This window comes from Neophocaena asiaeorientalis, unplaced genomic scaffold (genome assembly GCF_003031525.2).
Source record: "Neophocaena asiaeorientalis asiaeorientalis breed wild unplaced genomic scaffold, Neophocaena_asiaeorientalis_V1.1 scaffold85, whole genome shotgun sequence".
Taxonomy (NCBI): Eukaryota; Metazoa; Chordata; class Mammalia; order Artiodactyla; family Phocoenidae; genus Neophocaena; species Neophocaena asiaeorientalis.
This window is the reverse complement of record NW_020174301.1, coordinates 5,598,074-5,625,429: the sequence shown is the minus strand read 5'-3', so window position 1 is coordinate 5,625,429 and position 27,356 is coordinate 5,598,074. Positions and strand designations below refer to the sequence as shown.

At 35.0% G+C, this 27,356-nt stretch overlaps 1 protein-coding gene across 1 annotated transcript in view; it reads right to left on the bottom strand.

Moving 5' to 3' along the window:
• ATRNL1 (attractin like 1) overlaps positions 1–27,356 on the bottom strand; it is a 675,777-nt gene that overhangs the window by 635,388 nt on the left and 13,033 nt on the right. The window contains exons 2-5 of the mRNA XM_024756087.1: positions 13,841–13,924; positions 12,555–12,668; positions 5,800–5,928; positions 4,241–4,449 (exon numbers count right to left, since the gene is read on the bottom strand). Coding sequence (XP_024611855.1) covers positions 4,241–4,449; positions 5,800–5,928; positions 12,555–12,668; positions 13,841–13,924 — 536 coding nt within the window. The remainder of the gene's footprint in view (positions 1–4,240; positions 4,450–5,799; positions 5,929–12,554; positions 12,669–13,840; positions 13,925–27,356) is intronic.

Genomic DNA, 27,356 nt, shown 5'->3' with positions numbered 1-27,356 from the left:
CAAGCCTGTAGCATACAGTATCCACAGTAAAGACACCAGTGGTGGTACCCCAGGGTCCAGTGGCAGTAACAGGAATATCCTAATCAAACTTTCCTGTGGCTTCATCTTTGCTGGGAACCAACCCACCTAGCCTTCTGTTACACCTACCCCTTTCTAACCAAGGTTTTTCCAGCCTTCCCATCTCCTTTGTGAGCGACCCAATATCCTTTTGTACAGGTTTAGAGAACAAAAAATAAGTTGCTTAAGAAAACTAAAAGTAAATTCCTCTCTCATAAAACATTCTAGAGGCAAATGGGCAAGTGCTACTGCTTACTACTGTTACTGCCATTTACCAGCCATTGGAAAAGATCTCAATGATATAAAATTCCCACACAGCACTTCCACTCACATCCTACTTCCCTAACCTTAGCACAATAACCACACGAGACGCAAGGAAGGCAGAAAAATGTGGTATGTAGCTGAAGACCATGCGCTGAGCTAAAAACTCAGTCAATTCTATCACTAAAAAGAAGGGAAGAACGAATGCTGGGAGATAGTGGTCCCTGACATACTTTCCAATAACTGCCTTTTCTGCTCAGATAAACCAGAACTGTTTCTGTTGCTTACAATCAAATCAAAGTGGTTCCGATTTTTTAAAGTTATGTAAGAGAGAAACCTGGAGCCACTCTGATTAGGGAGTTGACGGGAGTCGGGGGGTGGGAACACACCGTATCTAAGAGTCTGCTTTGAAAATTAATGTTCTACTGTATTATTTACATATGAACATAAATCCAATTTATTATATGTTGATTTGCATGCCTTTTAAAAATTCCTCAGGACTTCCCTGGTGGCCCACTAGTTGAGAATCCGCGCTTCCACTGGAGGGGGCACAGGTTCAATCCCTGATAGGGGAACTAGGATCCTGTATGCCACATGGTGTAGCCAAAAAAAAAAAAAAAAAATCCTCATCTATCCCAATGTTTGGAAGCCATCTTAAAAGAAAAAATGCTCTTCAAAGTTGTCTTTTTCCCTCTTGTGACTTATTAAGACTTAAATTTTATTAAGTGAAAGATGTCACAGAAGCAGATGAATCCACACAGGTCTCTACCCTTTAAGTAATCTATTTGATATGTATATATCATTGTCTTTGAAAACTATACATTATAACAAAATTAAACATTATACAATCAACTTGTATGCTTTTCAAAATGTTGCACTAACATTTTCTATATTCTTTACTATTTCAGCTTTTGGTTGTTACAAGTGCTTTCCACAGAAAAAGGGGGACAGTTGACTTTAATGGTGCCATCTAGTCTTAAAATATACTCCTATTGCCTAAAACAGTAAAAAGGTGAAAGCAGATGGTTAAGGAAGAAAGACTTAGATGAGCAAGTTAAGGGGGGAAAAAGTATAGTAATGGCTAAGCAAAACTCTTAGGAGATGCTACATAGAAAAACTAAACTTGGAAAACAAGGAGATGTGAAGCCTAGGTGGGACAAGCACTAGAGAAATGTGAGGAAGGGGATTCAAGACTCAACAAAAATCTAGGCTTTTCCTCTGTATTCTCTTAATAAAATCTCAGTTTCTAGAAAACAACATTTATTTTCTTTTTATATACTAGCACAGAACCAAACAAAGTAAAATTAACCAACATAAATGGATAAAATATAATGAAAGTAGCAACAATCTGTTATTCTTAACCAAAAGAATCCAGTTCCAAATAACACATTAAAAACTGCCAGACTGGGCTTCCCTGGTGGCGCATCCCCCAAAAAAAAAAAAAAAAGAAACTGCCAGACTCTGAATCTCATAAAGATTGCCTCCTCAGCTCTCATTTCAAATATCTCCAGCTCTTTGATCATTCCTCAGATGCCCTAGAAACAAATCTCTCTCAGTTTCACCTCAATGGTTTATCCCATTCCATATATCTAAAATTAAAACCTAGTGATATAGTCAACAATCCCACCTACTTTAAGATAGGCTTCCTTAGATATAGAATCAGGAGTCAGTTTGGAGACTCAAAGAAACCAACCTGCACATCATCTGTCTTGAAAGACACACAATATCCATTTCACCAAACACTACCCATAAAACAGTCATATCAATTCAGAGATGAATTATTTAATTACAAAGAATTAATAGTGGTATAAAAGTGTATCTGATTTCTGTATATTTTATAATAAAGCACTTTAACATTATTCTAATTTTTTTAAAATATATGTGTACATGCATATGTGTATGTGTTAATATATATATATATAAAGTTATTCATATTATCATTTTGCTTCAAAAGTAAACAAACCCAGCATTTGCTTCCTCATTTTTATTTGCTTATAGACATTTAAGAGCCAGGAATTTTTATGATTTCAGGCACTCCTGACAAGAATAATAAAATGTGAAATGCTGATAAACAAAAGCCAGAAAAACAAAAGCTAATATTTTCAACCAGATACATATTACAAAACCTACAGAACATAAAGCATTTTAAAGAAGAACTACTAAAAGGAAGTAAAGAGCAAAAAAGGACAGAGCTCTTCATAGAGAATATTATACAAATATATCCCTCTTTTGCTTTCAAGACTGTTAAAATGAGATGAGGACTAATAGCAGATGAAGACCAGTCAGAAAAACACCAAGCATACAAGCTATACTTCTATTTCTCAGGCCTTAATTTAAATATATTCTTGGTGTACTATTCTCTCCATAGAAAAGGACATTATTTTAGTTTCAAGACTGAAACGGAAAAAAAAAGATACCTCAAGGCACTTTTTAAGGGAAGAAAGGTCATGATTTATTAAAATAGCCACTCAACAAAATATATGTCTATAGGTATAACTAAAAACACTGAGAGGGCTTCCCTGGTGGTGTAGTGGTTGAAAATCTGCCTGCCAATGCAGGGGACACGGGTTTGAGCCCTGGTCTGGGAAGATCCCACATGCCGCGGAGCAACTAGGCCCGTGAGCCACAACTACTGAGCCTGTGCATCTGGAGCCTGTGCTCCGCAACAAGAGAGGCCACGACAGTGAGAGGCCCGCGCACCGTGATGAAGAGTGGCCCCCGCTCGCCACAACTAGAGAAAGCCCACGCACAAAAATGAAGACCCAACACAGCCAAAAATAAATAAATAAAATTTAAAAAAAAAAAAAAAAAAACACTGAGAAATTTGTATCTGTCATAATCATAGTAGAAAATCAAATTCAATTCAATAAGAAATCACTGATATTTCATATGGTTGGAGCAACTAATTTTTTAATGAAATAACATGGGTTTAAAATGGGCATAATTTACAGAAAGCCTAAAATAATTCCTCTAAATAAGTACTCAGCACACTCAGTAACATTTTTTCTAACTTGTCTCAAGAACGTTGAATATGAAACCATTCTCTTTGGTTTTTACTTTTACACAGCTCTGGTTGGAACTATTATTACTACTGTTACACTGTGTTATAATAACACATGATCATGTAACTTTGGATTATGTATTTCTTGAGTCAAAGTTCCCCCATCAACAGGATTAATACATTGGCACAAAGTAAGCTCTCAATATGTAAATATAATCTGCACAAAGCAAGCTCTGGGTGGGTAAGTATATAGATAACTAGGACCTATCTCTTCATTAAATTCCACAATGACAAGATTTATGATTTTATACCCAAATACTTAAGTAAGCTAAAACTCTTCAATGCAGTCTAAAATTAATCTTTAATAATAGATATTTATAAAAATTGTTTAGAAATTCTTCCCCAATTCTTCTCATTGCTTTTGCAATAAGCAGCTGTAAAACTTCTAAACTTTTAAAAATACTCTATGTTCTTTTAAAACATAGCCACAAGAGGTCAGTCTTTCCCAAGAAACAAGTTTAATATAGTCCAGTACCTTCCCAGATGAGCATCTATTTTTGCAATATACTATTTATATTACCCATTACAAATCAAATTTGAATGTACCACGTGTTAATCTCAGCCACGTCACCAAATCTTTGGGAACTCAACAAAAAGTTAAAGAAGATCAGAATGATCACACGTCTACAATTTAAAGAGTTTCATATATAACTTCACTTGATTCCCAAAATAGCATGTAGACAAAATCTTTACTGATTTTATTTGTGAAGAAGCAAACTATTAAGAAGTTGACTGTTACTGAAATTGTAAAAATAAAACAGATACATGAGATTTGGGTGTGTAAACTACAGCAAAACGAATGAGTGTAGAATTTGTATTAATATATTAGATACATAAATCAATGTTTCAAAAGCCACTTACCTTGCCAACTATCATTGCAGACGCACAGCTTTTCACCTGTTAGGTCACAGTAACCATGATCTGGACTGCCGCAATTGGCTTTACAGTAAGGAATGTCACAAGCTTCACCCTTCCAGTATTTATCACACTCACAATATACTCTACTTGGAACAGAGACACTAGTTGTACACTTCCCATGACCAGAGCAATTGTTAGGACAAGAATTGATTCTGTAAAATATAATTCATATATATTCAAATTCAAGACAACTGAAAAGGAACTTTGGCTGATATTCTGTTAACTTTATAGTTTTTATGTTGTGTCTACGTGCTTCATTTAACGCAATTTTACAATGCGACTTCAATTCTTTACTCTGTACCTTTTAAACCCTAAAGCAATTCGGTTACACATATTTGCAATTGGCCTCAGTTCATTCACTGAGCTTACTCTGCTACCAAGACTACATACTCAACACCTGCAGGATCTATACAGTTCCAAGCACACTGTTTTGTAAAGACTTAAGTACTCAACTGCTTTGAATATATATTTCACAGAAAAAAATTAAATTCATGAATACCTGAAACAATATGAGAAGCCATGATTTAAACTGGTTATATAATACTTAAACAGCATGCTATCACTTATACACTGTTATGGAAGTAAAAGGATATTTACCAAGTTTCATTTTAAAGCTGATTATATTCTACTATATATTTATTCTCCCTTGTGTAAATTCTTGATATAAATAAATCCTATAATAAATTGCTGATTCAAGGATATTTAGAATATTTTATTCCTCGTGAAAAATTCTCTGGTATCATTCTCTACGTTCTTGAAGAAAACAAAAAAAAAAATGTTTCAAGTTCCTCTGTGGCCATTCCTAATGAAAGCAACTGAAAGCATCTCTGGCTAATTCACTTCACCCTTGGACTTCCAGATATAAAAATGTATACAGAGTCTACACAATAGATGCTCAATAAATACTACTTTTTAATTTTAGAGGAGACAGTGGTATATAGCCACTTACCTTATCTCCTAAGCCTCAATTTCCTCATGTGTAAAATGGGAAAAATACCCATTTGACAGACTGATGAGAAGAGAATTAAAGAATATAATATATATAAAGCATCCAGTACAGTCTTTAGAATACAGAAGGACTATGAAAACTCAGCTCTCATTCACTCTCCAAATTAGGTATAAAATACCTTTGAGCACAGTAGGGCAGATGAGGGCTCCCTGCAATCCTACACATCCGTTATTACCAGTAAAGTGACACTGTTTGTATAATATGTTTACTTAATTATTTTCCAAAAATTTTTAATTGTGTAATTCATTTTTAACCAAACTTAACTTGTTACCATAGTGTCCTGAGACTTAGAAACTATCCTATACAAGCTTGGACAGTATTTTGGGATATTATTAAAATTTTATGTCACTTAGGAAGAGATGCTATATATTTTGGAATTTAACACACTAGCCTGCTCCTGGTATATAAGACATTTATAAAAACAAACAATAAACTCTTTTATGTCAAATTATAAGAATCATTACAATATGAATCTTTTTGAAAAAATACTTACGAGTAAAAAATGTTGAAGCCAGTTAGATTATATGCAGCATCACTAAAAAAATGTAACAGTGCATAGCCAGACGTTGTAACAACTTCAGGCACAGTTTCATTTCCCCTTATTTCAGGGACTATCAAACCACTGTAAGAGAGCAAAATTGAACACTCTGTATATTAATGTACATATGACAGTTAATCACACAAAATTTACTCAAAATATTCTTGTCAGAATCACTAAGTATCTATATTAGAATGGGCAACTAGAAGAATAAATCTAAAATGAGTTCCTAGCCATTTCTCACCAATTAGCTCTGCTACTGCTGCCAACAGACTAACATCTACTCTCATGCCACCATACTCCTTTTTCTCTTCTCACCATCTGGACTGCTATGTCCCATTTCTCCCTTTTGTCCTGCCATCCATCCTGTCATAATACTATAGGGTGATCATTAACTTAAGTCATATGTAAACCTTCATTTAAAGCCAACTTGGAGAAGAATTAATATGGTTAAAACGTCCATACTACCCAAAGCAATCTACAGATTCAATGCAATCCTTATCAAAACACCCATGACATTTTTCAAAGAACTAGAACAAATAATCCTAAAATCTGTATGGAACCACAAAAGACCCTGCATAGCCAAAGCAATCTTGAGAAAAAAGAACAAAGCTGGAGTTATCACCCTCCCTGACTTCAGACAATACTACAAAGCTACAGTAATCAAAACAGTAAAGAGTACTAGCACAAAAACAGACACATAGATCAATGGAACAGAATAGAGAACTGAGAAATAAACCCATGCACTTATGGTCAATTAATCTATGACAAAGAAGGCAAGAATATACAATGGAGAACAGCTAAACTCTTCAACAAATGGTGCTGAGAAAACTGGACAGCTCCATGTAAAACAATGAGATTAGAACATGCCTTCACACCATATACAAAAATAAACTCAAAATGGATTAAAGACCTAAATGTAAGACCAGAAACCATACAACTCCTGGAAGAAAACATAGGCAGAACACTCTTTGACATAAGTTGTAGCATTATTTTTTTGGATCTTGTCTCCTCAAGCAAGGGAGACAAAAGCAAAACTAAACAAATGGAATCTAATCAAACTTAAAAGCTTTGCCACAGCAAAGGAAACGATCAACAAAATGAAAAGACAACCTTGCTGTATGGGAGGAGATATTTGCAAATGATATGTCTGATAAGGGGTTAATGTTCAAAATATATACAGAGTTCATACAACTCAACATAAAAAAAAAAAAACCTTGTTTAAAAAATGGGCAGAAGACATGAACAGACATTTTTCCCAAGAAGACATACAGATGGCCAAGAGGCATGTGAAAAGATGCTCAGCGTCACTAATTATTAGGGAAATGCAAATCAAAACCACAATGAGACATCAACCCCCACCTGTCAGAATGGTCATCATCAAAAAGACAACATAACGAATGTTGGGGAGGATGTGAAGAAAAGGGAACCCTAGTGCATTCTTGATGGGAATATAAATCGGTGCAGCCACTATGGAAAACAGTACAGAGGTTTCTCAAAAAATTAAAAACAGAACTACCATATGATCTAGCAATTCTACTCCTGGGTATATATCCAAAGAAAATGAAAACACTAATTCAAAAAGATATATGCACCCCAATGTTCTTAGCAGCATTATTTACAAAGCCAAGATATGGAAGCAACCTAAGTGTCCACCAAGAAATGAATGGATAAAGAAGATATGGTACATACACACACACACACAAATGGAATATTAGCCATAAAAAGAATGAAATTTTGCCATGTGCAGCAACATGGATGGACCTGGGGGGTATTACGCTTAGTGAGTTAAGTCAGACAGAGAAAGACATATACTATATGTTTTCACTTACATGTGGAATCCAAAAAATAAAACAAACAAATGAATATAACAAGACAGAAACAGAGTCACTGATACAGGGAACAAACTAGTGGTTACCAGTGGGGAGAGGGGTGGCGGAGGGAACAAGATAGGGGAAGAGGATCAAGAGGTACAAAATACTAGATATAAATAAGACACAAGGATGTAATTACAGCACAGAGAATATAGCCAATATTTCATAATAACTTTAAATGGAGTATAATCTATATAAAAATATCAAATCATTATGTTGTACACCTGAAACTACTATAATATTGTAAATCAACTATACTTCAATTAAATAAATAAAATAAAATAAAACCACCTTGGTACTCTAACAAGTGACTTTATAGCCTTACTTTTCCCCACAAGTTGCAAATTCTCATGAAGCTAGATAGGACATTCCATATCAGCTAAGTGACTACAATGCTACTCTAGTTAAAGTTGTACATTTCCAATACACTAATCTAAGTATTTTAGGTCATGTTAAAATACACACTTTTTATATTTATTTAGAATTTTGCATACTTATGCAAATTACATTAATATATAATTATCCCAAAAGACAATATTACTCATACACACACAAAAGAAAGTGAAGTTTATGGGGAGAAATATAAATGTGTAAAAGCAGGAGTTCTAAATTAATAACTGGTACTTCTCCCTTTTTAACCCTACTTGTTCATGGGGGAAAATTATATATCTTCATTTATTTATACATACTATTCTCTCTAAATCTATGAAAGCATAAAATCTGAGAAAGAAAAGAAGCTGCTAACAACAAATTACATTACTCAAAATAGTCAATGCCTTTAGACACTGTTAAACTTATGTATAGGCACCACCAGGAACTGAATTCCTTCATTCAAATCATATTTGACAGAACAAAATGAAATATTACAGTCAAATAATTTATTTTGTAAACACATTTTGAAAAGCAAACAAATTAAAACGTAATCAATGCTTGATGTTGTAATAATTATTATAACATTGACTAGCTTATGTTTGTGAAAGAACAAAAGATTTTAAAAGGAGGCCGTCAACACAATTAAAATTCTGTAAGACCAGTTTTAGTTACACATATATATTTCTTCATTGCAGTGAGATTATATCAAATGATTACTAAAAATAATATTCCCAGATGTTTATAACAGATATGATTAATCCCTCTGAAATAGAAGAAAAGAGCAGATTTGTTTGCTTGGTTGTTTGTTTATAAGTGCTTTGAAAGCAGTAAATGAAAGAGGACTCACACTTCTCACATAACATACCAATTTGGACCAACCAACCCTCCCACTGAAATCAACCAGAAAAAATGATAGTTAAAAAAAAATCAGCCTGAAGGTACTGGGAGAACTAAGAAAAGGGTAAGCCCATGAATTAGAGCCACTTCTCCTTATGGGCATTCACTGATTTCAAAGTTGGAGATGAGGTCTGAAGGGCTAAGAAACTGGGCTGTTTTACATAGCGAGGAAACCAAAAAGTGGAACACAGGGCCCTCACTTTGACCTGAGACCCCAAAAACTAGGTGTAAAAGTGAACTAGTAGAAGACAGGCCCTTCAGGGGACTGAATTTCAGTTTGGGTGTGAATTACCTCAACACCTGAATTAGAATTCAGTTGGTTGTGGATTTCTAGTGTCCCCAGGCACTCTTTGGGAATATAATAACTTTCTAGGCCTCAAGTTATCACTACCTATGACTTTACAAACATGGTGTCCAGCACATGATCGTCTAGCACACAATAAAAAATAGCAGGTCTCCATTCCAACCCATTCTCCATATTCTAAAAAGTCTTTCCTACAGAATAAAGTCCAATTTCTTTAGTGGGGTAACAAGAAAGCAACACTACAGTGATCACAGCATTGTAAAATCAGGCTCATATTCTGACTCTATCACCAACCAGTTAAGCAACTTTGGGCCACTCACAGAATCTCTCTGTGCCTTAATTCTCCATTTACAAAATGGCAATAATAATACCTACCTAAAAGGTTATTGTGGGGATTAAATGACTTGATATATATAAAGAACTCTTGCACACTGCCCCTCACATAGTAAGTATTCAGTAGATGTTACTGATTACCATTTATTGGGTAATCTGGCACCTACCTATCCCTTCACATTTCCTATGATCAAGTTACTCATAACTACTTACTACTGACGCAAAATATAATGTTCTTTAGTGTGTACACGCCTTTGTACATATGTTTTTCTCTACCTAGAATGTCCTATCTGACCCCCACAATTTGTCTATCATTCTTCTACTCATGATGAAACTCACCATGACGAATTCATTACTTCTGAAATCATATAGCACTCTTTTCATAACCTGATTATAACACTTATTGTGCTGTATAAAAAATCAGTTTACATACCACCACCAGTGCCCAACTACTGTGTGGTGATGTAGCCTCCAAATCCTTGGAATTTCCCAAGTGACAGGAATGTCTCTGTTATTCATGGTGGGCTCAGAGTTTATGCTAATGAGGTGACTCAGGATGGGAGCTGGCCCCACCAGAAAAACCAACCGTGTGATTGGCTGGGGCTTTAAGCCACAAGAAATCAATCTGACTTCCAGAGTCAGAATGGGGCTAAAGATTGCATTCAGCCTTATGGCCAATGATTAGATCAATAATGCCTACAAAAGGAAACCCCAAAAAAACTCTGTACACCTGTAAATCAGGTGAGCATCCTAAGTGGCAATACACACTGATATGTTGGGGGGGTAACATATGTCCTGAGTACACAGCTTTGAGATGCTCCCAGACCTCACCCTATGTGTCTCTTCATTTGACTGGTCCTAATTTTTATCCTTTATAATAAAACTATAATCATAAGTATAGTGCTTTCCTGAGTTCTGTGAGTTATTCTAGCAAATTATTGAACCTGAGGGGGCCACAGGCACCTCTAAATTTGTAGCCAGCTGGTCAGAAGTGCAGGTGGCCCGAAGACCCCTGAACTTGCAGCTGTTATCTGAAGCGAGGTCAGTTTTGTGAAGGACTGTGCACTTAACCTATAAAGTTGGGCGCAACTTCAGGTAGCTGGTGTCTGCAATGGCCTGTATCTTACTCCTTACTGCATCCTCCAGGCTTATGACAGTCTCTTGAATTGAGGAGGTTATCAAATGTTTGTTGAATAATAAATTCTTATACAGCTGGAATAATTCAAACATTTAGATTCTGAATTCTTAGTAAAATGAAGTACAAACAGTATAGGCTTTTAAGTTCGGAGATTGTCAAGTCCTAATCCTGGCTCTACCATCTATTAGAAGTAAAACTTTCTCTGAGTCTCAATTTTCTCAACAATAAATGGGGGATTATAGTACTTCTTCCACAATATCCTAACAAGGACTGATGACATTTAAACTGCCTAGTACAGTGTTTACAATCAAGTGGGTATTCAATAAATATGAGTTTTCCATCTCTCTCAGGATAGTTAACAGGAATACCTGCTGATGAAAAGTCACTGGTTCCACCTTCACAGTCATATACTAAATCCCATCCTGCTAATTATCTTACAAAAGCTTCCTTTAGTATCAAGAAATGGCTGGTAAGAGTGTTAGTGAATCATTGTTAATTAATGCAGTCATCACAACTACTAGAAAAACAAATGAAAAGGCACACATCTAAATGATGGTCAGTCAATAATGTCATAAAAATAGAGGAATGATAACGGTTATATCTAAATTGCTAAAAATAAATGTTTGAACCTAGTATCTTATCTAATTGTTGCAATAAATTATCTTACAATGTAATTATCCACAAGGCTCTGCTCCATTTTCTATCTATTGGTGTTAGATGAAAGGTTACTCCAGAATACCCTTTCTATAATTTTCAAACAACTCAAAAATTAAGTTCTACAAGTATCTTGAGCAATAGCAATATCACAGAATAAGCATCTAAGTTCTCAAGGAGTCATTTTCAAACAGTCATTTGGAAATACAGCCCTTACGTGTTTGCCCAAAAGAATAATAGTTTACATTCCTGTAAAAACAGAATATTTACAACATAAATAGTAAAAAGAAAAATAAAATTTTAAATGTTGAAGGGAACAATAAGCTTTTACCCATATTTAAATTTTTAACAATGACAGGACATATAAGAGATACTGTGTAAGTAACAAAAGTAAGGGATAATGTAATGAATAACTCTGGTCAACAATCATGGCAGTTAAATTGTACACTAAATCTACACTATATGCTCAAAAATTTTTCTATCTAATATATTCTCTCCTGTTCATAAAACATTTCATAATAATTTGTACATACATAATAAAGAGTTTTAAATTGACACTGAAAATGCTGTGATTTTAAAATTTTTTAATTAAATCTTACTACCTGACTACTAACAATAAAATATTTGGAAACAACCAAAATTCCCAAACTGTGAGAACTGATAGAAACACGTTCTTTATTAAACCACTAAATAAAGCATAACTTAACCTTTTTTACAGAATTTAAAATTTTATAATTTCTCTAAAATAAAAAGATAACTATAAAATATATATCTATTAATTCCTTTGTCAGCTAGAACTCACATTAATCTATCCAAATATAGTTCTGAAAACAGATTCAATTCACTTTAAAAGAATGAAATATGTACAGCAAGAATAAGGGGTATTTATTAATAAATCTACATTTCTGAAACAGTAACTACTTATCTCCGTTATATCAATGTTTACATTATTATATATACCCCTAACTTGACAGTCACAGCATCATCATAGTCTTATACCATCTTTGAAGTTTAGCCATCAACACCTATGCTAAATTTATTTTTGCAGTAAAGATGAGTATATATTTAAAATTAATAAATTATACAGCTACTTTTCTACAACTGACTATAAATTCATCAATTAAACATAACTACTCACCTAAGTACAGCTATTAAAGGTGCATATATTGAATCTCCATCATAAACATACATATGATCCCAGCTACATTCTGTAGCAAAATGATTGAATCTTAATCTTAACACTGCATTTGGACTGAAAAAAAATTAAAATATTTTAAAATTAATATGTAATATGTAAAGCACGGTCTAAAGAAATCTTAGAGTATTTTATTAAAAACCTATTTACAGCTAATTTAGCTATAAATCTATACATCATCAGTATAAAAGATTGATAACCAGTCATATCTAATTTGTAAAAATGATATACAACTCCAAAATCTATTAACCAGCCATATGTATGTATCATCCTTTTCTAAAAATTTCGTCAAGAGGAAATGTTTTTTGTCTTATAAAAATTTAGTCAACAGGAAATGTTCTATGTCTTGACTAAGGTGGAGGTACATAAATTGTATACATTACTGAAACCTTACTGAACTGTACACTTAATATGGGTGTATTTCATTGTATGCAAATTGTACTTGAATAAAGTTGATTTTTAAATTCAACACTCAAGACTGTTCTTATTTCTATGAACTCTTAACTAGAGGTACTAATAAGGTCTTCAAATTTTAATCAAAAGGTCTCAATACGATATACTCTTATTTGTTAACAAATGAATGAGACCACAGGTACACAGGGAATTAATAACCTTGAAGTTTTAAAAAACCTTTAAAGTAACAAAAATAAAAACCCAGTTTTCCAAATACACTCTTTAAAATCATAACATAGTTCAAAAACAACTCATATCATTTATGATCCAGTCATAATATGTTTAAATAGATAAATTCAGTCTCAAGCCCTAATTACTGAAAAATGCCTCTAAAAGGACAATTAACTCTCTCTTTTACAAAATGTTCTTTTTTTTAACACCCTTAGAACTAAAATGCTGAATAGTATGAACCAATGGCATAGTTCAGCATGGAATATTTTTATCCTTTCTATGCAGTCTTCAAATTCCATAACAAGCGATTTAAAAGAAACCAAAAATGCATACTTGACTTAATGCCATAGTAACATAACTTAAAAATAAATATATGTAAAAATCAAACTATTATCACAAGTAAAAGGGTATTGTAATTTACATTAAACATTATGTCTAAAATTTATCAATCCCATTTTAAAACATCATGAATAATGTTTTCCAATAATAAGCAACAGAATAAACTATATAACTATGAAGTTGTTATATTTTAATGCTTTAACACTGATATAATCACCTTCTTTATCATTTCAGAATAAATAATTTAATGCAAATTGTATACTTACTAGCCTTCAATTAGCCATGTACATTTAGTTTTATACTTATAGTTAATTGGACCATCTGTTAAATATCCAGAAGGTTCTGTTAACCTAGAAAACAAAATCATGAAAATGATTACCTTAAAGTAACTTTAAGACACACAGTAGCATAAAAAATTTAAAGAGACACTAAACCAAACTTCCAAACAGGAGAATTTATTTACAACTTAAGAAAATTTTCAGATTGCCATATATCATCTCTCTAAATCTCAAAGGAAACTTATTTTGAATTTCTTTAAATTTTTATGTATTATGATTGTTTCATTTTACAAAGTGGAAAAACACATTGAAAGACAACATTATACAGATGGGTTCGATGCTAATGCAAAATAGATTGTTAAGCTTACTCTGCCCAAAAATTAGATAGATGCAAAAGAAAGAAGATCAAATGCACTCTGAAAGATGCAGATCTATGGAACAGAGAATAGTATATATACCTAGCACTTTTGGAGGTTACATTGTTAGCTATGTTTGCTTTTCATGCAGCAAGACTGCTAAAGTAGCTGTCACCAGACTTTATTGAGTTCATCAGCTACCTGATTTTAGAATCATTTTCTTTCATCAACTTTATATCTAGTCCAAGAACTCAGTCAATTTTAAAAGTAGGGTAAATCAAGGGTTTTGTAATTATCCTCTATTTTAAACACAGAAAAGAAAAAGATATTTAGAAAAGCTTCAAATTTTCAGAATTTTAAAATATTTAAACAATAACCAATTCTACTTCATTTTGTTCTCCTTAGCTCCAGCCCAATTATATTTTATCAACAAAAGACAATATTTTAAATAACTAAGATATCTTCCCATTTAGCCTTTATGTATTTATGTAGACATACACACACATACTGGCTTATCAGTCTTTATATATCCCCATACACATACACACACATATATTTATACATACATACATACATGTCTACACAGACATCAGGGTAATTATCTAGTTTTAGACAAAAATTAAATTTTCCTTATAGCGTAGAGTCTCAAAAACATTAAAGGAAAAGAGTTTCACTTGCCTAAATCGGGGATAACCAAAAGGTCAATTAATGTAAATGTTATTTGAAAGTCTTTCGTAATCCCTGCAAATTAGTTTGGGTTTAAAAAAGGGCTAATTCATGCTTGGAAAAGTGTTTAAACATTCCAATGTTCTCAAAGTAATATAATAATAAATTGAGCATTTTACAGTATCAGGTATCACTGTAAGCTCATAATGTGTTACCTCACTTAAAAATCTCAAAAGCCCCATAAGATAGTAATTATTAATTCCATATTACAGATGAGAAAACTGAAGCACATTTTAAATAACAAGTTAAATAGCTTGTCCTGATTTTTCACTTCCAATAATAGCTCCAGATGAGCTAATTCAGACAAAACTCCACTGAAGATAACTTAAAAAGCTAAAGAACAATTGTTAAATCTTATAAGTAACAAAATGGTAAGACCTACTAAGCCAAGATCCAGAAGTTGCAAATTCTTTAAAGAGGAACCAGGCATCCAGAGCTACTTCTGTTATGGAGAATTTTATCTATTTATTAGAGACTGCCAAAAGGCTGAGAGTACTTTTGATAGCCTCAAGGAAGAAGGGGGACAAAAGCTGTATGCAACAACCTACAAAAGGTAGGGGCTCAAATAAACAACACGGCACTCTGAACTGGGACACAAAGATTTTCTATAAGGGTAAAGGTGTACCAGAAACCAGCCATTACGTGGACTGCAACCCAGCTACAAGTCATCAGGATGACAGAAAACCCCAAGACCTACCACTGGCTTAAGGTGATACTAGAACTATCATGCCAAGGCTCCTAACAGAAGATACAAAAATATTCTCTGAAGAAAGATAACATTATCCTAGTCCTCAAATTATTTCTACCAATAATTTTTCAAATAAGATGTCTACTATGATCAAAGATAGTAAGACACATAAAGATAGATGACAACAAAACAAGAACCAACAGAATATCTTCAGGAAGAGACCTGAAGATATTCCAATTGTGGAGATTATCAGATGTGCCCTACAAAACAAATATGACGTACTAAGTTAAAAAAGACAAACGACACAATTTAAAATTTCGGCAGTTAACTGAAAACTGTAAAAAGTAACAGTATATTTGAAAAAAATAATGGAAATTCTAATACTGAAAACTACATTAATCAAAATTAAGAATTCGATGGACGGGTTTAACAACACATTAAACACAGCTAAAAGAGGATGAGAGATCTAGAAGACAGGTCCATAAAAAATATCCAAACTACAGCAGGATGATTGAGGGTTCAACCCATTGGGTGTGGGTCACTCCACCAATTAAAACTCCAAGGAGCCAAGATTCTAGTTGAGGGCAGGGTAAATACAGTATGGGGAGTGGAAGAACAGAACCATACACATCAATTATGGTCTTTTAACAAATTAAATAGGTAAGTATCCTAACAACTTTACATAGTTTCTATTTGATACACACACACACACACACACACACACACACACACACACATATCCTCTCTCCTTCACATTTTTATTTTATTTACAAGCTGTAACTTTACAATTTAGACTTTAGATAATGGAATATTTAGTGTGACTATGACTGAATATGAAGAGCAATTAACATAACCAGTGATAGATACAATGACTCTCGAAACCTGTGTTTCCTCCTTTTGGACAGAGGATGAGAACTTCACTTGGAAAAAGTGTATCTTCTTAGGTAGAAATACAGCTTTGTTGGTTGCTGGGGAGTTCACGTGTGTTTAGAAAGATGCATACAGAAGACGCTGAATAATTAAAGGGCAGACTGTGCCAGTTATCCATTGCCTCCCACCTCAAAATTCAGACTTTTTGCCTACTTTATGAAAATGGATCTGGGCCCTTTAAATATTTTTTTTTCCAGATGGCAGGATGCTAAGCCTGCAGGCTTTGTCAATAGAGCAAGCTGGAGAGACTGCAGGAGGAAACAGATTTGCTGCCAAGTTCCAATGTACTCACTCAACAAGCTCCTGCAGCACTAGGTACTAGGCTCCTACGTACCTGATGGCCACCAGCACCCAGCCACCAACAGTTTCCCCCAGCACTTCCCCTCAGGCAGTTCTGCAGCAGAGGCCTCCAGTGAGACACCACTCTGTGAACAGCTTTCCCCAGCATCCCATAAGTAACCATGGCAAGTTCCAAAGGGCAGATGTTAAGTAAGTTCCGCAGGTACAGCTTTACAGTGACTTTTCTGCCATTCAGTAAGCCACAGCCTGCTCTCCCAACAAGGTCTGGATCTCAGGCCAGGTCACAGGGACTCTCACTTAAGTGTTCTATCTCAGCCATAACAGTAGTAGTGGCTGCTCCTTGTATCTACTACTTCTATATTTTGCAGAGTTCTCTTTACTTCTTACTAGCCAATTTCTCGTTGTTCCAATCTGTGCTACAGTCAATAATCCTTTACATTAAACCTTTCCTATTAAAATTACTGTGTGATTCTCTTTCCTAATTGTACCCAAACCAACCAATAATAATAAAGGATATGCAAAATAAAATCACAATAGCGTACCACTATGGACCCAACAGAATAGCTAAAATTAAAGAGATTAATGATACCAAATATTGGCAAGGATGTGGAGATAATTCTCATAGGATAAATCAGTACAACTTTAGAAAGTAATCTCATATTATCTCGCATAGCTGAAAATAGACAGTTGCCAACAGTGTCAGCATTACACCATATCCTCTCAGAGCCTCTGACCATTTCCATACACTCCAGCCTGACTTTCTCGGGCCAGCACCTGCATCTATGTTGAAGGGCTCCCTCTATCTACTAGAACCCACTCTTCCTATGCATGTGGGGGGCTGAAAGTGCCTGTGAATCAACATCCTCCCAGGGAAGCCCTTAGCCAACGAATGATTTGGAAAAACTCCAAACTTTCTTATCTCTTTGCTGCAATAATAATGAAGTGCACTTCCTTGTGGGATTTGGCTCCAGTCACCCAGTGTGGTACCTGACTTGATAACATACCTCCCTTATTGGCTCCTTCTCTTCTATCACTTCTGTCAGTGTCCCTGAATCTCCCAAATATACTACATGTGCTCAATTCTTGTCTCAGGATCTGCTTCAAGGTGGTAGAGGGGAGTGTGACCAATCTAACAGTACCAGGAACTTCAAGATGGGCTCTGGGGCTGTATCACTCACTGGCCAGATGGCAACAAGAGTCACACTGAGGGTGGCAGAGAGAGTGGCAATAACCTGTGGCATGCTATAGCTCACAATGACAAAGGCTTTCACTTTTGCTGAATTGAGAGAGGATACCAGAGGAAGGTGGTGCACTGACTAATGCAAGAGACTTATGTGACATCTCTAATATTTGAGAAATAAAATAGCAAGGGTAGTTACAAGGACTGTGGAATTAGTTGACTGATGTTAAAAGCCATTGATATGCTAAAGGCAGAAAACTGCAGCAGAGTGCCTGTACTAAGACACCGACACATAAGCAGCTTGCCCCAAGATCCTATAAGACTCAATTCACCAACCACCAATTTTAGATACAGTGTAAATGCCAGGGGACTCTGTAACATTTAAAGAGACTATTTCTGAGGCCAGAGGGTTGATCAAACTGGAAAACCAGCCCAGGACCAGATTATGAGAGGAGCAGAATTACAGAAAAAGTTTAGTTCACAGCCCTGGCAAGACTTCAGTGCTAAAGAGAGTGCCCCAATACCTAGGAGGGTGCCACCTGGTAGATGTACTTGAGAACCTTGAACCTCTAGATTTATTTAATCCTTTGGGCCTGCAAAAGTCTTTTAGAAACCAGGGCTGACAGTAAGAAAAATAAATTCTCACCCTCTTTAAATGACTACAGGCATGTCTTGTTTTCTTGTACTCCACTTTATTGTGCTTCACCGATATTGCATTTTTTACAAATTGAAGGTTTGTGGCAACCCTTCATGGAGCAAGTCTATCAGTGCCATTTTTCTAATAGCATTTGCTCAATTTGTATCTCTTTGTCACATTTTGATAATTCTCACAGCAGTTCAAACCCTCCACCAGCAGAAAGATTGAGACTTGCTGAAGGCTCAGATGATAGTTAGCATTTTTTAGCAAGAGTATTTTTTAATTAAGGTACGTACATTGTTTTTTAGACATAATGCTATTGCACACTTAATAGACTACAATATAATGTAAACATAACTCTTATGTGCAACTACATTATTGGGAAAACCAAAAAATTCATGTGATGCTTTACTGCAATATTGGCTTTATTGTGGTGGTCCGGAACAGAAACAGCAATATCTCTGCGGTCTGCCTGTACTTGTTCTTAAGCCACAACAAGAAGTAACACCAGAATTGAATTAAATCAATGTAATCAATCAATGGCTACAGGAACCATGTATTCAAAAGCCATGTAATTAGTGGCAGCCCCATATACAGTGACCATTCAAAAATAAATAAACTTAAAATCCCCAAAAGTTTGACAACTAAGCAATAGACTAATAAGTCTCAAGGACAATTAGAAAATATTTTTAATTGTTAATACTAAAACCACACCATATCAAAATTTATGAGATGAAGCTCAACCATTGTTTAGAGAGAAATATATAGCTCTAAATGTATATATTAAAAAGCTGAAAATCAATTATTTTGATATGGGAATTTGAGAAGCCACATGCCTGCCCAGGGGGACTTTTCTTGGACTACAAGTTCAGAAAAGACCTGAGAAGACTCTACACTTCCACCTCTGGCTACTTTTCAGACTCAGAGCAAGAAGGAAGTGAAGGGTAAGGCAGAGTCATAAACAATGTGGCTAAGCACTGAAGCAGTGTCCCAACAGAGTCAATGTGCACAGAATGGGAGAATTCTTTATTTTTTCTTGACTCCAGGCATTTGAGGAAATCTATGTCAAAACACTAGCTTACCATAAACTAAAGGAACAGAGACTTTAGAAACCACACAAAACAAAGAATACAGTCATTACAAAAAATAGTTTAGAAAAGTCATTAAACAAATACACAACTACAACCACATGTAAGAAAAACAAACCCTGAAGAGGGGGAAGAACTTGATTTCTAGAGTTATCACATTATAATAATCAAATGCCTGGTCTCCAACAAAAAAATTACAAAGCATACAAAGAAACAAGAAAGTATAGCCCATTCAAAGAAGAAATGAACAGATACTGTCTTTCAGGAAACAGAAATTGAGCTTGTTGGACAAACACTTTAAATCAACTGTTTTAAATATACTCAAAAATTCTAAAGGAAATCATGGACAATAGCTACAGGAAACCAGGAAAATGATGTCTCAACAAACAGAAAATATCAATTAAGATTTAGAAATGTTATGATCACAACCTCATATAAATTCTGTATAAAAGTTCCTCTTGATCTAAACAAGGCTTAGATCCATCAGTAGGGTCCACTAAACAATCCTTCTCCCTAGTTCCTAACCGACAGTTGTAACAAACCCTTAAAGTCAAAATATTGCTATAATTTAAATTACAAAAACCCCAAATCAGGGCTGAATCAAATGATACAAATTATCAGACATAAATCAAGCCTGTATGATAACAGTTTAGAGCCTCAGAGACTTAATTTTAAAGAAAATTCTAATTTGTTCCATGACCTTACACCACCACTTCTATTTCAATTTCTTCTCTAATGGAAGAAGAGAAGTGTAACATATTCAAAAAGTACCTTAATACATAGTCAAGAAATATATAGCTCTTTTAATAAGAAAATAAAGCCGGAAATTTAAGAACAGGAAGCTTTGCAACTATCACCTACAATATAATCTATCTTCCTAATTAGGAATATACCTCCCAAACTGCGTATGAGGAAATCTAACACTACTGGGGATTTCTTTCCCCAAAACCCCTCTATTTCTCTACCACCCCACCTACTCGAACTGACCCAGTTCTGTGCTATGTTGGGAAATTCCTTACCCTTAGTTTAAAATAGATTTCCCCTCCTCTAAAGAAACATATACTCTAGGAGCTACAACTATAATCCTTATCTCCCACCTATAAGAGGTGATGTGAAAGAACTGTTATGTTTCCCCACCTAGGCTACACAACAGGAGTACATGAAAGCCACCCACTCTGTCCCATCCGCTTCACCTTCAGAGGCACAATTACAGACTTAAAAGAAAACTCTACTCACCACAGCCCCTGAAATCCTTCTGTACCTTCATCACCCATTCCTAACAAAAGCCCCTACCAAGAGCCTACCTTTGCCTCTACTTACTGCAAAGAGGTTTCCTCTTTGCCACTTTCACTCTACTAGAAACATGGAGGGGCTGACACCAACCAAGACAAAAGGATGGAAAATCCTTTCTCACCATCAAGAGATAGGAGTAAGGGGGGAAAACTCCTACCACTTCCACAATAAGGAAGGAGCAATTCCTCCTTTGTACTTTCCTGATCTCTTCTTCAGCTTGAAGAATGTTCACCTCCATGCCACTTGAGCAAAGAACTCCCATTACACACTTTGGACATCTTCACAACCTGGAACTGTTCTTCTAAAATTCAGAAGTCTTACACTCCAGGATTACACTCTGACCACAAACACCTAGTTTCCAATCTATTTCTTCACTTCTTACTCTTAACATCATCTGTACATTCCAGCTGGGTAGAGATTTTCAAAAATTAGGTAGCATATAATTCAGCTACATAAAAGGTAAAACAGGCTTCTTCTATATCTAATGCCGTTTCTACAATGCATTCTAAGTTTCAAGTAATTAACTTATTTTTAATTTATAGCAATCATGTTCTTGGATTGAGAACCATATTGACATGGTTAATCTAGATCAGGGCTCCATAAACTACTGGCCTATTGCCGATTTGTGTAAATGAAGTTTTATTGGAACACAGCTACACCCATTTGTTTACATATATCTAAGATTGTTAACATGCTACAAGAACAGAGTTGATTATTGGCAACAGAGACCATCTGGTGTACAAAGCCTAAAATATCTACTATCTGGCCCTTTACAGAAAAAGTTTTGCCAATCCCTGTCTAGATGCCTGCACATGCCCATATGCCTTGCCAATGTCTCATCTTGCTGAAACTGCCCAATCTAGAGCCCTTAATCAAATAAGCATGCTGAGCTGTTTATAACACAGGAATGGCCACTACTAAATGCAGGAAAACCAGCACAAACATTAAACAGAACTAAAATTAAATCAATTAAAGTTTTATTCTCCATCCTAGCCATGAATACAAAATTTGATTAAGACATGTTAAAAATAAGAAAAATGCAATAGTTTTAACATTATAAAGTATTACAGGAAACAATAAATCCTGTTTATCAAAGTATCTGGTTTTACTGCCAGCATAACCACTCTACAAAGAAGAATCAGATCCACTCAGGGCTAGTCTTTACACAGAGTTGCCTTTGGAAGCCAACCTCACATGCAAGTCTTTTGTTAAACAGTGTTTTTATTTAAAATATTATTTAATATTTATTTTTAAACAATATGAAGAGAACCTCTAGATTATATTATGGGTATTTTTTTCCTCTCTGCACTACGATACGTTATTGTATTACACCGTGCTGAGCTTGCACTTCTTCTTGTTTTCTTTATAGTGCATTCTGCATCCCTCACTCCCAAGTCTGCATTCTCTGTCCACCTGATCCCTAATAAAAGTTTAGGTGACCTTGTCTGCTAGAGCAGAAGTCTCCAAACCTTAATTATCATGCTCTCTTATCAGTAAGAATTTTTATCATGTAACTCAAGTAAATGTATATTTACATGTTAATAAACATATACTATTTTAAATATTGTGCACTATAAAGTATAAATTTTTAAAATCAAAATTAAAAATAATAGTAGTATAAGTCCTAATGCTTTCTTCCCACACTCCAGTAAGTCACTTTGGGTATCATCCCACATTTTTTATTTTTTTTGCGGTACGCAGGCCTCTCACTGTTGTGGCCTCTCCCGTTGCGGAGCACAGGCTCCGGACGCGCAGGCCCAGTGGCCATGGCTCACGGGCCCAGCCACTACGTGGCATGTGGGATCTCCCCAGACCGGGGCACTAACCCACGTCCCCTGCATCGGCAGGCAGACTCTCAACCACTGCGCCACCAGGGAAGCCCTGTCCCACTTTGAATGATCACTAATTTGTACAAATCATATCCTGGCCACAAAGGTACTGATTTTATTAGTTAATATTTTCCCCCCATGTAAGTACACTAACGAAGCTGGCTATACCAGTTGGACTGGCCATCAGCACACTAACTAAACTGTCTACAGACTGGCCTCAGTGACAGCAAACAGTATGTGCTTAGTTAGCTATCAAGTCTAATATCAAAAGAAGGAGCTAATTATACCTCACCCTCCAGGATTTGTGGTGGAAAATCACTGAGATAACCTCCCTTTTGCCATACAACATAAAATCATGAGAGGAACACCAGGGGGCAAAGGTCATGAGGGCCATCATAAAATAAATGGCAAGCAATATTCTTGGCATGGGAGATAAAACTGTGAATTATGGAAGGTCTCTAGAAAGCAGATTAGTGACCTGGGGGACAGGGAGAGAATGGAGAATGAATGCTCTTGAATACAAGGTTTACTTTATGGAATGATAAAATGTTCTAAAATTATGGCTATAGTTGCACAACTCTCTAAGTGCATCTTAAAAACCATTAAATTGTGTACTTTAAACTGAGTGAGATTTATGTTATGCAAACTACATCTCAATAAAGCTATTAAAATAAAAAACAAGAAAAACTAAGTAAAAAAAGTCTCTGCCCTCCTGGACCTTACATTCCAGAACAATGCTGTCCAACAGAACTTCCTGCAATGATAGAAATGTTCTATACATGTCCAGTACGGTAGCCTCTAAGCACACGTGGCTATTGAGCCCTTGAAATGTGGTCAGTGCAAAAAAATGAACTGAATTTTAAAATTTAATTTTAATAAATTTTAACAGCCACATGTGGATAGTGACTGACACACTGGACAACTTAGTGCTAGAAAGAGGGAAGACAATATACAAACAGCAAATAAATGTAGAGCATATAAAGTAATGATACATGTCAAATAGAGGGGATGATGGAGCACTCCCCATCATACAGATAGATATCTATAGAAATATGTCAGGTGTGTGTGTGTACATATATACACACACATATATGTATACATATAAATATACACAGATATTCATTGTATCTGTATGTACCTACATGTAATATAGATATTCAGATTATTTGAATACTATAATATTTCAATTAATAGGAAATTTTTTATCCTTGTTATATAATCTTCCTAAGCTTTTTTGAAAAAATAAATTAAAAAACTACTTTTGAAATCATTCCATGTGTTGAAAAAATGTTTTTTAATTCTACATACACTGTGACCATTATTTGGGTTCCTTTTCTACAGTACAGTGATGCTCACCATTTTGAGATCCGAGATCACTTTTGAGAATCTTGTAAAAGCTATTACCTCCTGCCTAGAAAAATTCATATAAATAATATTTTATATACAAATCTGAGGATTCACCAACCACTCACAGCCTATCCAGGAATGTGACATTAAAAGTTCCTGTTATAACATACATTTAAATAATCAACAAGCTTGGAGATAAATAAAATATTGCTATATCATAGAGAATTATTTAAAAAGCTTAGACTTTTCTTATGGTATCTCTGTGTACTGTAAAACGCACTCATTCATACTAACTTCACAAAGGACACGTAAGAACTCTGTAGAACAATACTCTCTTTTCACTGAAGAATAAATAAGACATGACTGAGAAACTAGAAGAAACAGGCAAAACTTTAGAAGAGCTACAAGAATCTCAGCCTGGTCACCTAATGGGTATGTTACTCAGACTCCCTAAGCCTCAAGTTTCCTTGTGTGCAAATCAGTTATAACAATAATGCTTATTTCACAAGGTTTTTTTAAAACCGTAACGCCATAAAACTTATCAAGTGTTCAGTAAAGCAGCAAACTAAATCCATGCAACATTCATGGCACATTGGCAGAAACAGATCTCAAGCCCATGTCAATTTGGTATCAAAACTCATGATCCTAAGTACCCCTATGTTATCTGGAAATCCAGAAGATTATGAATTTATAACTGAGGAGAAACTTCTTATTGAAGAGTAGAAGATGGCTTGCTATAGAAAATGAGCCAGAAAGACATGTTTGGCAACTCAGCTATCACTTAGTAGCTATCAGACTTTGCATAAATAATTGCTTCAGGTCTTTCACACTCTATTCCCACTGTAAAATGAGAATAACAACATCTACCTCACAGGATTTTCATCAGCAATAAAAAAGGCAATACAGGTAAAAGCTTTTTCCACCACATAATATCATTTCTCCTTTAAACTCTTAATTTAACGTGTGAAATGTTAGTTTTAATGCTATTAATACTAGTCTTACATGAAATAGTTAGAATAATAAATTCTACTTTCTGGAAAAAATTCATTATTAGCATAATTATATTGTCATAAAATACAAATGAAGCCTGGCAGAAAACTTAATACATCAAAACGTGAAAAATGATCTTAAATCTTCTATTTTTTTTATGAGACAGAGAATCAACTTGAAAATTCCTAATTTATACAGTGCTTTTATTTTTTAAATGCTTATTTTACCTACAAAAAAAAAAAAAAAAAGAATCTCTCCCTCCCCACTGGGGGAGAATGTGTGGGTGGAGTCACTTCAACCATCCCTACCCTGTACTAAGCAAATGCCAGCAAAAAGGCAGCACCCTTGCCCCTCACCACTAGGTGTGCAGCAGCTGCAGAGACTCGGGGTGGACCATCTCTGCCCTGAACCAGGCAAATGACAATAGAGTCAGCTCCCCTTATCCTCCTAACAAGAGAATGGAAAGAAATTACAAAGATGAGGAAGGTGAAAAGGGGGATTCTTTAAATCTGTGTATGAAGTCCTGGGCATGCCCTCCGGTGCAATATGTGAAACTGATCAGAATCAACACAGCAAAACTAAATTGTAACTAAGTGGGCAGTCTAATCTCAGCACAGAAGAGAGCCAGCACACTCCTAGGATATGGCCAAGAGAAATTAAAGCGTATGTCCATGCCAAAACCTGTACACAAAAAATTCAGAGCAGCATTATTCACAGTAGCCAAAAGGTAGAAGAAACAACCCAAATGTCCATCAGCTGATAAAGAGAAAAACAAATGTGGAATACCAATACAATGAAACTTGACAACATGCTAAGTGAAAGAAGTCAGTGACAAAGAACATATAATTATATGATTCCATTTCTATGAAATGTCCATAATAAACAAGCTCATAGAGAAAGTAGATTAGCAGCGCCTACACTGGTGAAATTGGTGGGTAGGGAAAATGGAAAGTGACTGCAAATGGGTGTGGGTTTGCCTTATGGGGTGATGAAAAAGTTCTAAAACTAGAGAGTGGTGATGGTTGCACCACTCTCTGAATATACTAAAGACCACTGAATCATACACTTTAAAATGGTATTATGACATGTATGAATATTATGGTATATAAATTATAACTCAATAAAGCTGTACTTTTAAAAAGTGAGCTAGGTCATACATGCCAAAGCGAGTTGACTGCCTCCTAGAACAGAATATTTAAATAGGAACAAGAGTCTCATACATAATACTCAAAATATCCAGGATACAATCCAAAATTACTTGCCATACAAAATCTCAACGCATTTGAGAAGAGATAATCAGCAGGTACCAGCACTGACATGACAAGGATCCTGGAATTATCTGTCAAGAATCTTAGAGCAGCTCTCAGAAAAATGGCCCAATAAGCAGCTTCACACACTTTTGGAACAAATACAAAAATATAAGTTTCAGCAAAGAAACAGAAGATGTAAAGTAGAACAAAATGGAAAAATATAACAAATGAAACGTTTTATAAAAACTCACAAGAGGGGTCCAAGAGCAGAACAGAGAAGATAGAGGAAAGAATCAGTGAATATAGAGATACGTAAATAAAAATCATCCAGTCTGAAGAGAGAGAAAACAGATTGAAGGAAATGAACAGAGCTTTAGTGACTTAAAAGTTAGTAACAAAAGATCTAACATTTGTCTCATTGGAGTCACAGAAGGAGAGGAAAAAGTGTGGAGCTGAAAACAATATCTGAAGAAATGATAACAGAAATTTTTGCAAATTTTGAAAAAAGATGTAAACTTACAGAACAAGAAGCTGAGCAAAAAATAAGCAAGGTAAACAAAGAATTCCACACCCACACACATCATAACCAAATTTCTGAAAACCTAAGAGAAAAAAAAAGAAAGAAAGAAAGAAAGAGGAAGATGACACACTACCTAGAGGAGAACAACAATTTGAATGACAACAGATCCCTCATCAGAAACCTTGGTACCACTCACTACCTTAAATACTCCAGTTCTTAGGCAAAGGAAGATATGATCAAATCTGTGTTCTATCAAGCAAACTCTGGCAGCAATAAAGGACAGATGAGCCAGAGAAAAAAACAGAAACAGAAAGATCAATTAAAGGGCTACTGCAAAAAAAAAAAAAAAAAAAAAAAGGGGCTCCTGAAA